The sequence below is a fragment of the Carcharhinus amblyrhynchos genome, chromosome 14 (genome assembly GCF_965287045.1).
Source record: "Carcharhinus amblyrhynchos chromosome 14, sCarAmb.v2.hapA, whole genome shotgun sequence".
In the NCBI taxonomy this organism is placed as follows: domain Eukaryota; kingdom Metazoa; phylum Chordata; class Chondrichthyes; order Carcharhiniformes; family Carcharhinidae; genus Carcharhinus; species Carcharhinus amblyrhynchos.
Window position 1 is genome coordinate 57,952,203 of NC_137337.1, and position 15,796 is coordinate 57,967,998.

The 15,796-nt window shown below is 43.5% G+C and overlaps 1 protein-coding gene across 1 annotated transcript in view; it reads right to left on the reverse strand.

Annotated features, from left to right (window-relative positions):
• The window catches only part of ubr1 (ubiquitin protein ligase E3 component n-recognin 1), a 212,293-nt gene that overhangs the window by 25,050 nt on the left and 171,447 nt on the right, over positions 1–15,796 (reverse strand). The window contains exons 37-39 of the mRNA XM_080202946.1: positions 15,393–15,489; positions 12,336–12,403; positions 10,399–10,549 (exon numbers count right to left, since the gene is read on the reverse strand). Of these exons, the coding sequence (XP_080059072.1) occupies positions 10,399–10,549; positions 12,336–12,403; positions 15,393–15,489 (316 nt within the window). The remainder of the gene's footprint in view (positions 1–10,398; positions 10,550–12,335; positions 12,404–15,392; positions 15,490–15,796) is intronic.

The window sequence follows — 15,796 nt, forward strand, 5'->3', positions numbered from 1 at the left end:
TAATTGAACAGCTCGGCTAGGGTGTGGCTAGTTCTGGAGCACAAGTTTTTAGTAGTATCACCAGGATGTTGTCAGGGCCCTTAGCTTTTCAGCATCAGGCATGTTCAGTTGTTTTGTAAAATCACATGAAGCAAATTGAATTGACATGAGAAATCAGGAAGGCAAAAAGGGGACACGCTTTATTGCTTTAGCAATAAAGGAGAATCCAAAGAGCTTCTACCAATACATAAAAGGTAAAAGAGTAACCAAGGAGAGAATAGAACCTCTTAAGAATCAACAAGATCATCTATGTGCAGAGCCACAAGAGATGGCTGAGATCCTAAATGAATATTTCTCATCAGTATTGTTGAGAAAGGCATGGATGTTAGAGAACTTGGGAAAATAAATAGTGATATATTGGGGAGTGAACATATTACAGAGGTGGTGATGCTGGAAGTCTTAAAGCACATCAAGGTAGATAAAACCCCTGGGACCTGACGAAGTGTATCCCAGAACATTGTGGGAGACTGGGCAGGAAATTGCAGATCCCCTAGGAGAGATATTTCAAATGACAGCCTGAAGATTGGAAGGTGGCAAATGTTATGCCATTGCAGGGAATAGCCTGGGAACTACAGGCCAGTGACCCTAATGTCTGTAGCGGTTTAATTGTTAGAAGATATCCTGAGAGACAGGATCTACAGGCATTTAGACAGGCAAGGATTGATTAGGGAAAAAATCAGTGTGGCTTCGAGAGTGGAAAATCACGAGTTTGAATAAAGGGGTATCCAAAAAAGTATATGAGGACAGTGCAGTCGACACTGTCTACATGGACTTCAGCAAGGACTTTGACAGGGTACTGCATGGTAAGTTGTTGCACAAGGTTAAATCGCACGGGGTCCCAGGTGAGGTAGCTAATTGGATGCGACATTGGCTTGCTGACAGGATGTGGAGATGCTGGCGTTGGACTGGGGTAAGCACAGTAAGAAGGCTCACAACACCAAGTTAAATGGTGGGATGGAACTTGTTGATGTTATCATATAGTTGTTTCAGTGATTGTTCACCATGAATCTCACACTCCTCAACACCTCATACACAACTCTATATCAGAGTGGATATGTTCACACGTGAGATGGTGGCATCCGTGTCAGTGATTTGGCATGTCTTGCAGAGGTTGCTGTGGTGTCGTGGTCACTGTTCTCCTGAAGACTGGGTAGTTTGCTGCGGACAATGGTCTGTTTGAGGTTGTCCAGCCGCAACCTGGAAACCAAGATGGAGGCCATATTCTCAACTTGCACTCAGGATACAGACTAGCTGCTGTAGAGCACAAGTGACATCCTATCATCAGACTCACCATGGGCTATTCTCCAGAATCTGTTGCATTCTTGAACACATGCATCTCCTTCAAGGATGGTAACCTCAACACTTCACTGTACCGCAAGCCCATGGATAACCTCATGATGCTCCACTTCTCCAGCTTCCACCCTAAATACGATAAAGAAGCCATCCCCTATGGACAAGCCCTCCGTACACAGGATCTGCTCAGATGAGGAGGATCGCAGCAGGCCCTATAGACGCCCTCATAAGAACAGGATATGGTGCTCAACTCGTTGATCGACAGTTCGGAAGTGCCTCAGTGAAAAACTGCACACCGACCTCCTCAGAAGACAAACACGGGACATGGCGGACAGAGTACCTTTCATCATCTAGTACTCCTCCGGAGTGAAGAAGCTACGACATCTTCTCCAGAGCCTTCAACATGTCATCGATAAGACGAACATCTTGCCAAGACCATCCCATACCCTCACTTCTTGCTTTCAAACAATTGCACAACCTCAAACAGACCACTGTCCGCAGCAAACTACCCAGTCTTCAGGAGAACAGTGACCACGACACCACAGCAACATCTGCAAGACATGCCAAATCACTGACACGGATGCCATCATCTCACGTGTGAACATATCCACTCTGATATAGAGTTGTGTATGAGGTGTTGAGGAGTGTGAGATTCATGGCGAACAATCACTGAAACAACTATAGCCTAAATCTAACCTAATTATAAGTGTGTGGGAAGTTTTTTCTTAATTTATATTTTTTTTTCTCTGCTGGTAATTGTTTCAGGGATGGCAGTTCAGGCAGTAAGCTGCATCTCCTGTGGGATGTATGTGGTGAGGGACACCAGTAGTGTCTCTGGTGATTTTACCTGTAGGAAGTGTGTTCGATTGCAGCTTCTGGAGGAGCGTGTTAAGGAGCTGGAGTTGGAATTGGAGGAACTCCGCATAATTCGGGAGGCGGAGGCGGACATCGATAGGAGTTATAAGGACATAGTCACTCCTAGAAATGAGTCTTGGGTAAATGCCAGGAAGAGGGGAAAGAAGCAATTGGGGGGACAATCCCCTAGGGCTGTTCCCCTCCAAAATAGGTTTTCGGTCCTGGAGGCTACAGTTGAGGAGGAATCAACTGGAGATAGCCAAAGGGAGCAAGTCTCTGGGGGTGAGCCTACTGTGAAAGCTCAGGTGGTTAGGGAATGTAAAAGATTGGGCCTAGTGATTGGGGACTCCACAGTTAGGGGGACGGATAGGAGAGTCGGAAGTAATGGTAGGGACTTAGGGCTGGTGTGTTGCCTCCCAGGGGCTGGGGTCCGGGATGTATCGGACAGGGTATTCAGGACTCTTAGGGGAGAGGGAGATCAACCCCAAGTCATAGCTCATGTGGGGACGCATGACATAGGGAGGTTAAGGGAAGGGGATATTAAGCAGAAATTTATGGAGTTGGGGTGGAAACTAAAGGCCAAGTCAGACAGAGTGGTTATCTCGGGACTCTTGCCTGTGCCACGGGATAGTTTAGAGCGGAATAGAGAGAGGGAAAGTTTGAACTCGTGGCTGAGGGGATGGTGCAGGAGGGAGGGATTCAGGTACTTGAGCAATTGGGGCTCATTCTGGGGAAGGTGGGACCTCTATAAGAGTGATGGTCTACACCTGAATCAGAGGGGATCCAATATCCTGGGGGATAAATTTGCAAAGGCTATGCAGGGAGGTTTAAACTGATTCGGAGGGGGGGTGGGATCCTGAGTAGAGGGGGTGAAAGTGAGGGGGGCATAGATGGGGACTGCAATGCACGGCATCATGGGGGTGGGGCAGAGCAGGGTTTGAAATGCGTATACTTTAATGCGAGGAGTATTCGCAATAAAGTGGATGAACTTGCAGCGTGGATCAGTACCTGGGACTTTGATGTTGTGGCCATTTCAGAGACATGGATAGAGCAGGGTCAGGAATGGTTGTTGCAGGTTCCGGGGTTCAAATGCTTCAGTCGGAGCAGAGAAGGAGGTAGAAGGGGGGGAGGGGTAGCATTATTAGTCAAGGATTGTATCACAGTGTCAGAGAGGAAGTTTGATGAGGACTTGTCTGTTGAGGTAGTATGGGCGGAGATTAGAAATAGGAGAGGAGAGGTCACCCTGTTGGGAGTCTTTTATAGACCTCCTAAAAGTTCTAGAGAGGTTGAGGAAAGGATTGCAGAGATGATCCTGGTTAGGAGTGAAAGTAATAGGGTAATTGTTATGGGGGACTTTAACTTTACTAATATTGATTGGAATTGCTATAGCTCTAGCTCGTTAGAGGGGTCAGTTTTTGTACAAAGCGTGCAGGAAGGTTTTTTGACTCAGTATGTAGATAGGCCAACTAGAGGTGAGGCTATATTGGATTTGGTGCTGGGAAATGAGCCAGACCAGGTGCTAGACTTGGAAGTTGGTGTGCATTTTGGTGATAGTGACCACAATTCGGTTACGTTCACCTTAGTGATGGAAAGGGATAGGCATGAACCTCGGGTCAGTAGTTTTAGCTGGGGGAAGGGTAATTATGAGGCTATTAGGAGAGAATTAGGAAGCATAGGTTGGACTAGGAGACTATAGGGACTGGGAACGTCCGAAATGTGGAGTTTTTTTTCAAGGAGCAGCTACTGCGAGTCCTTGATATGTATGTCCCTGTCAGGCAAGGAGGAATTGGTCGAGCTAGGGAACCGTGGTGCACTAAAAAAGTTGATTCGCTGGTTAAAAAGAAAAAGGAGGCTTATGTTCGGATGAGACTTGAGGGCTCAGGTAGTGCACTAGAAAGCTTTAGATTGGCTAGGAGGGAGTTGAAGAGTGAGTTAAGAAGGGCTAAAAGAGGACATGAGAAGACTTTGGCTGATAGGATTAAGGAGAATCCTAAGGCGTTCTGTAGATATGTTAAGAACAGAAGGTTGGTTAGGGCAAGATTAGGGCCAGTTACAGACAGCAGAGGGAAGTTATGTGTGGAACCGGAAGAGATTGGAGAGGCATTGAACCAATATTTCTCTTCGGTGTTCACGCAGGGGGACATAAATGTAGCTGAGGAGAACCCTGGGTTACAGGGGTGTAAACTAGACAGTATTGCAGTTGATAGGGGGGATGTGCTGGATATTCTTGAGGGTTTGAAAATAGATAAGTCCCCTGGGCCGGACGGGATTTATCCTAGGATTCTCTGGGAGGCAAGAGAGGCGATTGCAGAGCCTATGGCTCTGACCTTCAGGTCGTCGTTGGTCTCAGGTATAGTGCCGGAAGATTGGAGGATAGCGAATGTTGTCCCATTGTTTAAGAAGGGGAACAGAGACTTCCCCGGGAATTATAGACCGGTGAGTCTTACTTCTGTTGTAGGCAAGGTTTTAGAAAAAATTATTAGGGATAGGATTTATAATTATTTGGAGAGTAATGAATTGATTGGAGATAGTCAGCATGGTTTTGTAGCGGGTAGGTCGTGCCTTACTAACCTTATTGAGTTTTTTGAGAAAGTGACCAAAGAGGTGGATGGGGGTAAGGCAGTTGACGTGGTATATATGGACTTTAGTAAGGCGTTTGATAAGGTTCACCATGGAAGGCTTCTGCAGAAAATGCAGATGTATGGGATTGGGGGTAATCTAGGTAATTGGATCAGGAATTAGCTAGCAGATAGGAGACAGAGGGTGGTGGTTGATGGTTAGCATTCGTCATGGAGTTCAGTTACGAGTGGTGTGCCTCAGGGATCTGTTTTGGGGCCACTGCTGTTTGTAATTTTTATACATGATCTGGATGAGAGTATAGTTGGGTGGATTAGTAAATTTGCTGATGACAAAGTCGGAGGTGTGGTAGATAGTGAGGAAGGGTGTCATAGTTTGCAGGGAGACTTGGACAGGTTGCAGAGCTGGGCCGAGAGGTGGCGGATGGAGTTTAATACGGAGAAGTGTGAGGTAATTCACTTTGGCAGGAATAACAGATGTGTCGAGTATAGGGCTAATGGGAGGACTCTGAATAGTGTGGATGAACAGAGGGATCTAGGTGTATGTGTACATAGATCCCTGAAAGTTGGGAATCAAGTAGATAAGGTTGTTAAGAAGGCATACGGTGTCTTGGCGTTTATTGGTAGGGGGATTGAATTTAGGAGTCGCAGCGTCACGTTGCAACTGTACACAACTCTGGTGCGGCCGCACTTGGAGTATTGTGTGCAGTTCTGGTCCCCACATTATAGGAAGGATGTGGAGGCTTTGGAGAGGGTGCAGAGGAGGTTTACCAGGATGTTGCCTGGTATGGAGGGGAGGTCCTATCAGGAGAGACTGAGGGATTTGGGGTTGTTTTCGTTAGAAAGAAGGCGGCTAAGAGGGGATCTTATTGAAACATATAAGATGATTAGAGGTTTAGATAGGGTGGACAGTGATAGCCTTTTTCCTCGGATGGAGAAAGCTAGCACGATGGGGCATGGCTTTAAATTAAGGGGGGGTAGTTATAGGACGGATGTCAGGGGTAGGTTCTTTACCCAGAGGGTGGTGAGGGATTGGAATGCCCTGCCTGCTGCAGTTGTAAATGCGCCTAGTTTGGGGGCGTTTAAGAGATCCATGGATAGGTTTATGGATGGAAACGGATTGGTTTAGGTTAGAGGTTCATTGTTTCTTAACTGGTCGGTGCCAAAGGACCTGTTCTGCACTGTAATGTTCTATGTTCTAATTCACACCACTTTAACCTGTGCTTAAACTCCTCTCCACTTGCATTGTCTGTATCTGGAAAGACTTGATTACCTATAAAGACTCGCGCTCCAACCATATCTTGTAAATTGAGTCTGTCTCTTTGTATGCCCTGTTTGTGAACACAACTGTTGACTCACCTGAAGAAGGCACAATGCTCCGAAAGTTGATGACAGAAGACAGAGGGTGGTTTAGATGTTTTTTTTCAAACTGGAGGCCTATGACCAGCAGTGGGCCTCAAAGATTGGTGCTGGATCCACTGTTATTTGTCATTTATGTTATTGATTTGGATGAGAATTTAAGAGGCATGGTTAGTAAGGTTGTAGATGACACCAAGATTGTGGCATAGTGGACAGTGAAGAAGGTTATCTAGGATTGCCAAGGGATCTTGATCAATTGAACAGGTGGAATTTAAATGTGAGGTGATGGATTCTGGTAGATCAAACCTGGGCAGGACTTACTCAGTTAATGGTAGGGTATTGGGAGAGTTAGAGAACAAAGATCTAGAGGTAGAGGTTCCTAGCTCCTTTTAAGTGGAGTCACAGGTGGACAGAGTGGTGAAGAAGGCATTCAGCATACTTGGTTTCTTCGGTTAGAATGCTGAATTCAGGAATTGGGACATATTGTTGAAGTTGTACAAGACATTGATAAGGCCACACTTGGAATACTGTGTACAGTTCTGATGGACCTAGCTGGAGAACTCAAAAGGCCAAATGGATAATCCCCTTGGAATGTAGCAATGTTGTTGACTCTCAACCTTCTGAAATGGCCTCGCAAGCCACTCAGTTGTAACAATTGCTACAAAGTCTCGACAAACAAATGAAACTGGATGGGCCACCTGGCATCGACCTAGGCACTGGAAAAGACAAAGGCAAAACAAACAGCCCTGCTAACCCTGCGAAGTCCACCTTATTAACATATGGGGGCTAGTGCCAAAATTGGGACAGCTGTCTCACAGGTTAGTCAAGCAACAACCTGACATGGTCATTCTCACCGAATTATACCTTTTAGATAATGCCCTTGACACCACCATTACCATCCCTGGATATGTCTTGTCCCACCAGCAGGACAGACCCAGCAGGGGTGGCACAGTGGTATACAGTTGGGAGAGTGTTGCCCTGGAAGTCCTTAACATCGACTCCGGACCCCTGAAGTTTCATGGCTTAAAGGTTGAACATGGAAACCTCAGGGTTAGTTCTAATTGCCCACATTTGGCCCATTCTCCTCTATACCAATCTTACATATGTAACTGTCTAGGTGCTTCTTAAAAGACAACTGTACCCACCTCTACTACCGGCAGCTCATTCCAGACACTCACCACACACTGCGTGGAAAAAATTGTCCACCTGGATCCTTTTGTATCTCTCCTCTCTCACCTTAAACCTGTGCCCTCTAGTTTTAGACTCTCCTAACTTTGGGAAAAGATGTTGACTATTGACCTTAACGATGTCCCTCATTATTTTGTAGACCTCTATTAGATCATCCCAAAGCCTCCTATCTCCAGGGAAAAACTTTTTATGGTTACCATGTACCATCCTCCTTTGGCTGACGAATCAGTATTCCTCCATGTTAAACATCATTTGGAGGAAGAACTGAGGGTGGCAACGGCACAAAATGTACTCTGGGTGGGGGATTTCAAGGTTACCACCAAGAGTGTTCGATAGATACTCTACTGATCAAGCTGGTCAGGTCCTAAAGGATGTAACTTCTAGACTGGGTCTGCAGCAGGTGGTGAAGGAACCAACAAGAGGAAATTACATATTTGACCTCATCCTTACCAATACGTCGGCAGCAGATGTATCTGTCCATGACAGTATCAGTAAGAGTGACCACCACACAGTCCTTGTAGAGACAAAGTCCCGCCTTCACATTGAGAATAATCTCCATCATGTTGTGTGGCCCTATCACCATGCTAAATGGGGCAGACTTTGAACTGATCAGGCTGTCTTGGAGAACGCTTACTCGAAGATCAGAGGCCGAATGCTGTCACAAGCATTCGGCCTCTGATCTTCAGATAAGCGTTCTTCAAGGAGGCCTTCACAACACACAACAACAGAGTTGCTGAGCAGAAGCTGACAGCCAAGTTGTACGCATATGAGGACGGCCTCAACTGGGATCTTGGGTTCATGTCACGCTAAGTGTAACCCCCACGACCTCCCCGGGCTTGCAAAATCTCACTAACTGTCCTAGCTGGAGACAATACACATCTCTTTAACCAGTGCTTAACCCTCTTTCCACTCACATTGTCTGTACCTTTAAGACCTGATTACCTGCAAAGACTCGCATTCCAACCATTATTTTGTAAATTGAGTTTGTGTCTATATATGCCCTGTTTGTGAACTGAAATCCCACTTGCCTAATGAAGGGACAGCGCTCTGAAAGCTAGTGGCTTGTGCTACCAAATAAACCTGTTGTACTTTAACCTGGTGTTGTGAGACTTCTTACTGTACTCGGTACAGCTGGGATCTGGCAAATATCAAATACTGCCCAGTTTCAACTTTTGTTCAAGGTGACCAGCTGAGGGCCAACTGTGAAAAGGCTCATGATAGATGGGATTTGAGCTAATTCTCAAATGCTCCTTTAACTCATCTTTCTATTTCTTGGAATATTGATGAAAAGAGAGACACCTTTTGTGCTCATCAAGATAATTTGCTGGAATACAAATTGAAAGGGAGCAACAATTTATAGCATACGGGAACAGAATACCGATCGGTTGGCAAGTGGACTCTGATTGGTAGCACCATTGCCAAGGAGAATGCACACACTTGAAGGCAAATGACAGTTAACTGCCAAACATTATTTGAAATTTAAAACAGACAGCTACACTCTGGTCATAGCCTCGCCCTAATGAACGGATGAGCAAATGGCTGTCACTTCCTACCCCATATAGGTAGTGGAATATCTATTTTTAAATAAAGTAACAGCTCTTTTGGGACACCAAAAGTAAAACTGGCCAACTGAATGGCAAGCTGGGAAAATTGGCCAACTAAACAGCATGCTGGGAAAAATTAGTCAACTGAATGGAATCCTGGGAAGGGAACTGAGGTAGTAAGCCAGGAAGCTTTCAGAATTCATACACAGACTTCAGGCCACACAGATATACAAGCCATTTACCTTGACTAACTACAATGAATAGGAGTCGATGAGACAACATAGCGAGATTTCGGCGGAACAATAGATCGTGTTTCGGTAGAAAAGTTTTTGAGACAGCCCCTAGGGTCAGTTCAATCTAGAGGGAAATTATAATATTCAATACCGTCTTTTGTATCATCTTCCCTGGGACAGATAATTCAATTACTCCGTGAATCAGTTTGTGTTAATTACATTGCTGTATCAAACTGCTGTAACTACATGGGAGAAATCAGCATCTCGGTTACCATGCTGACAATAGTAACTGATAGTAAGCCAGTGGCGCTTGGAGATGAGCTGGAGAATTGTATTCAGAGGGGCTGCTCAGATCAGAGCAAGACCTGACACTCCACAGACAACATCAGCACAAGAAGCAGGAACCTTGGAAGCAAGAACAGCCTCAACCTCAGTTTGGCCAGTGGTATTCGGGTAATATAAACTTCTTTATGACCTCCCGCTTCCAAAGCGGCTTTTAAATCAGTGTGAGAACACAGTAATTTAAGAACAGTAAAGTTACTCAGAAAATTGGAGGGAAAATACAGGTTTTATAGAATGATAGAATCTTGTATTTCAACGATAATAAATCAAGTCTCATTATTAGTGTAAAGCAAATCCTAGTCAGCAAGTAAATCAGCCACACACACAAAAACGATGCTTACATCAGTTGGCCAATTTTGCTCTTAGAGATGCTTTAAGAGCTGTTACTTTATTTAAAAAGAGACGTTCCATTACCTACACCTTTGCATAGTCCTGACATGCGGCTGTTACGTTTGTGACATTTACATCTGCAACTGCATGTAATAACTTCCTTTCATTCTTAATAGGCTCCATTCTGTGCTCAAATTCCCCTTTGGAATGGAACAGTCAAATGAACTTCCTGCGAGATGCAAAGCAATGATCAAGTTCTGATTTACCAAACAGCTATTTCTTGGAAGTCAGAGAAACTGTTTCTAGTATCCAGGCCATTTGGCTCATCTATCTTGTATCAGCCGCTCTTTTTCCATAGTCCTGCAACATTTTGCATAGGTGAGAGAAATAAATATCATTCTTTATTATATCTAATTTTGTGAATACCAAAAGGTATATTATATTCAATTGCAAAGATGCGCAGGTCAGATGGATTGGCCATGTTAAATTGACTCTTCTTGTCAAGAGGATTAGCAGGATAAATACATGGGTTATGCGGATACGGCCTGGGTGGAGAATGTTGTCGGGGTAGGCTTGATGGGCCAAATAGCCTCCTTCTGCACTGTAGGGATTCTATGATATGAGTCTTATAGCACTCACCTGTTGTTGAGGTAAAAAGTATCTGTACAATGTGTGCCATCGTAACCAGGTGGAAGAGGTAAAGGTTGTTGAATGCACAGCTGATGTCTGAAGGTTGTAGCTCCACAGTCTCCTCCCAGTACAATGAAGGAAATGCTAAGATGAGGCTTACCTGAAAAACAAATCAGATGTAACAATACTGAAGTTAACTGCATTTCAACTTGCAAAAGACAAAGTTATCATCAATCACACAAATCAAGCAGATATTTACAGCGTGGTGAGTGGGAAGCAAATAAAATTTTAAAATAGGCTTCAGTTATCTACATCTTTAAAGGAATCCATCTGTTTCCGTGGTCATGTTTTAGGAAGAGGAAGAGAAAGGGTGGGTCATAGATTAACAACCATATCCACTCAATGAGAATTACTTGTCCTTGTGTTCCCAAATTAATTAAGTAGAGGTTATTTGGTGGAAAGAGCAAGTCTTAAGACTGGGGACAATTAACTAATTTATTACTTATGATGCTTGACTAATCAATATAGTTTTCCACTTTCACATGTAATAAAAGACTCAAGTCTTTTTATTGTAAATCACTGTTGCAGTAAGTTATCCACAGGCGTAGAGATAACCTTCAGAACAGATAGAAACTGTTCAACCTACATCATCTTCAATCCGAAACCAAAATTACTCCAACCTCAGCTCACTGAGCTTCAGTATGCATACGATGCTCGTGTGTGTGCACTCACTCAGAAACTGAGCTCTAGGTTAACATTCCGTCCTTCGCTGAAGCATGTGTGAAAATGGGCCTTTTACTAAACACCCAGAAAACTAAGGCCCACTTTCAAACAGCTTCCACAACATGAGACCACATCCTGTTGATTAAGATCAACAGCTAAATCCTGGAGCATGTGAACCACTATCTGTATCTTTGCAGCTTTCTCTCTATGAAGGCAGGCATAGATGATGAAATTCATCATTGCTACCAATGTGCCAGCATTACTGGAGGACTAGGATTTCAAACTAAAAACTGAAGTCATGGGTTACTAGGCAACTTATTTACCCTGTATTTCTTTACATTTTAGATATTAGAACAAATTATAGCAGGCCAGGGGAGACAGTGGTATACTGATAATGTCACTAGAATAATAATCTGGAGGCCCAGGCTAATATAAGCAGATTTGGGTGTTTCAGCCATCAAACCAGAGTAAAAGCAAGTCATCCTTCATTTTAAGGGACTGCAGAAGAAGGTAAGAAGACAGCTGCAATAGCTGCACTTGAGATCAGTTGTGGGCTGAATAAAACAGGTACAAACATTGGCACTTAGCGAAGGCTCGTCAAAATCCACTTTAGCCAGAAACAAAATAAGAAGCAGGCTCTAGATTTGTAGATGGTTTTGATCTCCAGATCGTTAAACTATATTATCAAACTCATGGAAGCCCCTCCCTGAGAGCACAGGACCTACATCACATGGACCAAGGTGGTCCAAGAAGGCAACTCATCGCTATCTTCTTAAGGATAAGAAGAGTTAGGCAATAAAAATGCTGGGCTAGCAACATCCCGTGAATAATAATAATGTGAATCCTGGTTGTGCTCCAGACACGGTTCCTAAGTGATGCTATCTATTTAATGAAGAGCTCCCGAAAAGTTCAAATCTGCAACTGTAATATATAGGAAAAAGAGGCTAATCAGCCCCTCAAGCCTTTATTTTGCCATTCAGGGAGATTAATTTACCTGTTTTTGCTCTTTTTCCTTAATATCCCTGCCTAACAAAAATCTATCAATCTCAACTTTGGAACTATCAACTGACCTCTAGATTCAATAAATTTTTGGGAAAGGATTTCCACTACAGAATGTGAACAAGTGCTTCCTTGAATGGCTCAGAATCAAGAATTCAGAAGAAACAAGTTGCTTCAATTATCTTCTCATGTACCATGAAAAAAACAAAGGCCCATAAACATACCAAGAGGTGGAAGAAGTCAATATCCAGAATTGACCGAGTGTCTTCAACATCCAGGAAAGGCACAAAAACTAGAAAACAAAACACAAAATCGTATCACGTAAAAACACTTTAGATAATCAAAGTGAATGGTTGATTATCAGAATGATGTTGAACTAAATTATTTGGAGTTTCTTACAATACAATAAATACAGTACAAATCAATACAAGACAATAACTTGAATGATCAATGTTCAGCAAAAACTGACAACATCCTACCACAAAATAAAACATTTCAGCATCAGATATATTTTTAAATAAGTGGTTACATTCATCCAAGGGAAGTGGGGTTTGCTGGTAGGCCAGCATTTATTACCCACCCGTAAGTGCCCTTGAGAAGTTGGTGGTGAGCTTCCTTCTTGAACCGCCTCAGTCTGTGTGGTGTTATGAAGGAAGTTCCAGAACTGTGATCCATTGACAGTGGAAAAATAGGAACGTATTCCCAAGTCAGGTTAGTGTGAGGCTTAGAGGGGAAATTCCAGGTGGATGATTTTCCCATGTATTTGCTGCCCTTGTCTTTCTACATAGTGGTTGGCAGCTTGAAATATATTGTGCAAGGAACATTGCAGCGTTCCTGAAGTGCATCTTGTAGATGTACACACTGCTGCTATTGTGCATTCCTGGTGGGGGGAGTGGACGATGTGGATGGGATGCCAATGACACGGTTTGTTTTGTCCTGGATGGTGTCAAATTTCTTGAGTGTTGCTGGAACAGCACTCATGTAGGCAAAGGGGATAGTACTTCTTCACACTTCTAACTTGTGTTTTGTAGGTTGTGAATAGGCTTTGGGAGTCAGGAGGTGAAATACCTGTCACAGGATTCTTCGCCTCTAAACTGCTCTTGCAGCCAGTATTCATACCGCTGGACAAGTAAAGATTCTGGTCAAGGGTAACCTCCAGGACATTGATAGAGGGAGATTCAGTGATGATAATGTTTTTATATATCAAAGGGCAATGGTTAAATTCTCTCTTGTTGGAAATGATCATTGCATGGCACTTTTGTGGGGTGAATGTTACACACCACTTGCCAGCCTAAACTTGGATATTGTCCAGGTCTTGCTGCATTAGAACATGGACTGCTTCAGTATTTGAATGGTGCAATCATCAGTGAACATCCCCATTTTTGTCTTTTTGATGGAAGAAAGGGCATTGATAAAGTAGCTAAAGATGGTGGAGCCTCGGACCTGAGGAACTCCTGCAGTGATGCCCTGGAACACATATGACGGACTTTCAAAAAACACAACAGCTTCCTTTGTGCCAGGTCTGACCCCAGCTAGTTGAGAGATCCTCCTCTCCATTTCCAATTTCCACTGACTGCAGTTTTGTTCAGGCTCCTTGGATCTAGATTTCAGCTCTATTGTCCATGTTTGAACCATGATTTTAATGAGGTCAGAAGGTGAGTGCCCCTGGCAGAAGCCAAACTGAGCATTAGTGAACAGGTTATTGCTAATCAAGTGCCACTTGATAGCACTGCTGACGACCCATTCTATCACTTTACTAACGGTTGAGCGTAGACTGATGGGGCAATTATTGGCTGGGTTGGATTTGTTCTGCTTTTTGTGTACCTGGGCAATTTTCCACATTGCTGGATAGATGCTGTTTCTATAGTTGTGCTGAAACAGCTTGGCTAGGGGTGCAGCAAATAATGGAGCACAAGTCTTCAGCACTATTGTCAGAATACTGTGAAGGTCTTTGCAGTATCAAATGCCTTTAGCTATTTGTTGATATCACGAGGAGTGAATCAAATTGGACGAAGACTGGCATCTATGATGCTGAGGTGCTCCAGAGGCGGCCAAGATAGATCGTCCACTCAGCACCTCCGCCTGAAGACTTGCGAATACTTCTATCAATGTTGCTCTGGATGCTACCAAGGCTCAGGAACAGAAAGCTCCTAGTGCTTAATTAACATGCTACTGGTTATTGAAGACATTAAGCCTTTAATCCAACATTGTGCACATTGCTAGACGGGAGGAGTAATATTCAAATGCTGCACCAGTGTCTGAATAAACTTAATAGCGTTTTAGAGATTTTCTACTTCTGTTCGTAGCAGTAAGAAAGATTTGCTATTGAAGTCAATAAGAAGAACCTGTGATACAGCCACTTGCATAACAAAGCTCCCTCAGCTCTGCCCATCAATATTGCAAACCACAAACTTGGAGCAGCACCCTTTACTGGACCACTGTGACTTTTCATTCATAAACCACAGAAGGTGGATTGTTCAGGCTGCCAGCATCAATCTTTCCCTCCAACTTCTCTGCGAGACTGCTGGCTGAGTGTCTCATCCATTTTCAGATGAGACCTTAAACCGAGGCTCGACCTGGCCTCTCAAAATGTAAAAATTGTATGGCATGATTCAAAGGGCAGCAGAGTCATCCTTCCTGGAAAATATTTCTCCCTCAACCATCATCTGATCATTATCCTATAATTGGTTTTTGAGAGACCTCACTGAGCAAACTGGTTGCAATGTTTGTTACAACTGAGTACACTTCAAAACTGTTTCATTGGCTGCAAAGCACCATGGAATGTCCTGAGGTCTTGAAAAGATCTGAATGAATGCAAGTCTCTCGCTTCTTTTCTGAGTTCAGTTTGTGTTCTGGGGAACTTAATTAATTTCAAATAGGACTCAGCAACAGATGAGGCATCTTTATTCCACTGCTTCATTCAAGCAACTCCCCAATATTTGAAATTGTGTTGTTTATTTCTATGAATATGTTTATTAACACAAGAAGCTACTGTGCTAGTTTGTAACATAATCGGTGTTACATGCTGTAAATGATTCAGTTGTAAATGAGTGTATGTGAAACAGACCCTTTTACAATACAATGGCCCCTTTCACAATGAGACCACATGTAAAGAAGTCAAATTAAAATCACAAGCACAGTGTGAATTTCTTTTGGGTATTTTCTTTCAGTTCATTTGACTCAACTCTACTTATTAGCAACTACTGCTTCAAAATTACATGCAGTTCATATTGCAAATGAAGAATCGCATAATCAGCTGCCCAGTAAAAGCTCATACATACCTGACATTAAGCGGGTCAGGTGCTTCTGGATAACGTGGGGTGATGCCACCGCTCTCTGAGAAGCGGCAAACTGCAGAACAGCTTTGAGGCTAATACCCTACAATTATAAACATCTGGTCACTGTTCAGAATCTACTCTTCATTTGAAACAAAATTTTCTGAAGATACAGACTGAGGATATAAAATGCGCTGGGTCCTGATGGCAAGGACCCTCAAATGCTAAGTGAAGCTAGACAGCAAGAACTCTGGCCACAATATTTTAGGCATTGCTAGATATGCAAGTTGTACCGAAAGCTACAAACTTACATTGACCTAGTAGCTATCCGCTGAAGGAACACATGCCCAACAATACATCTGTACAGGTATTGAGTCTCTGTAACCCATGTAACTGTCTCTAGTCGAATT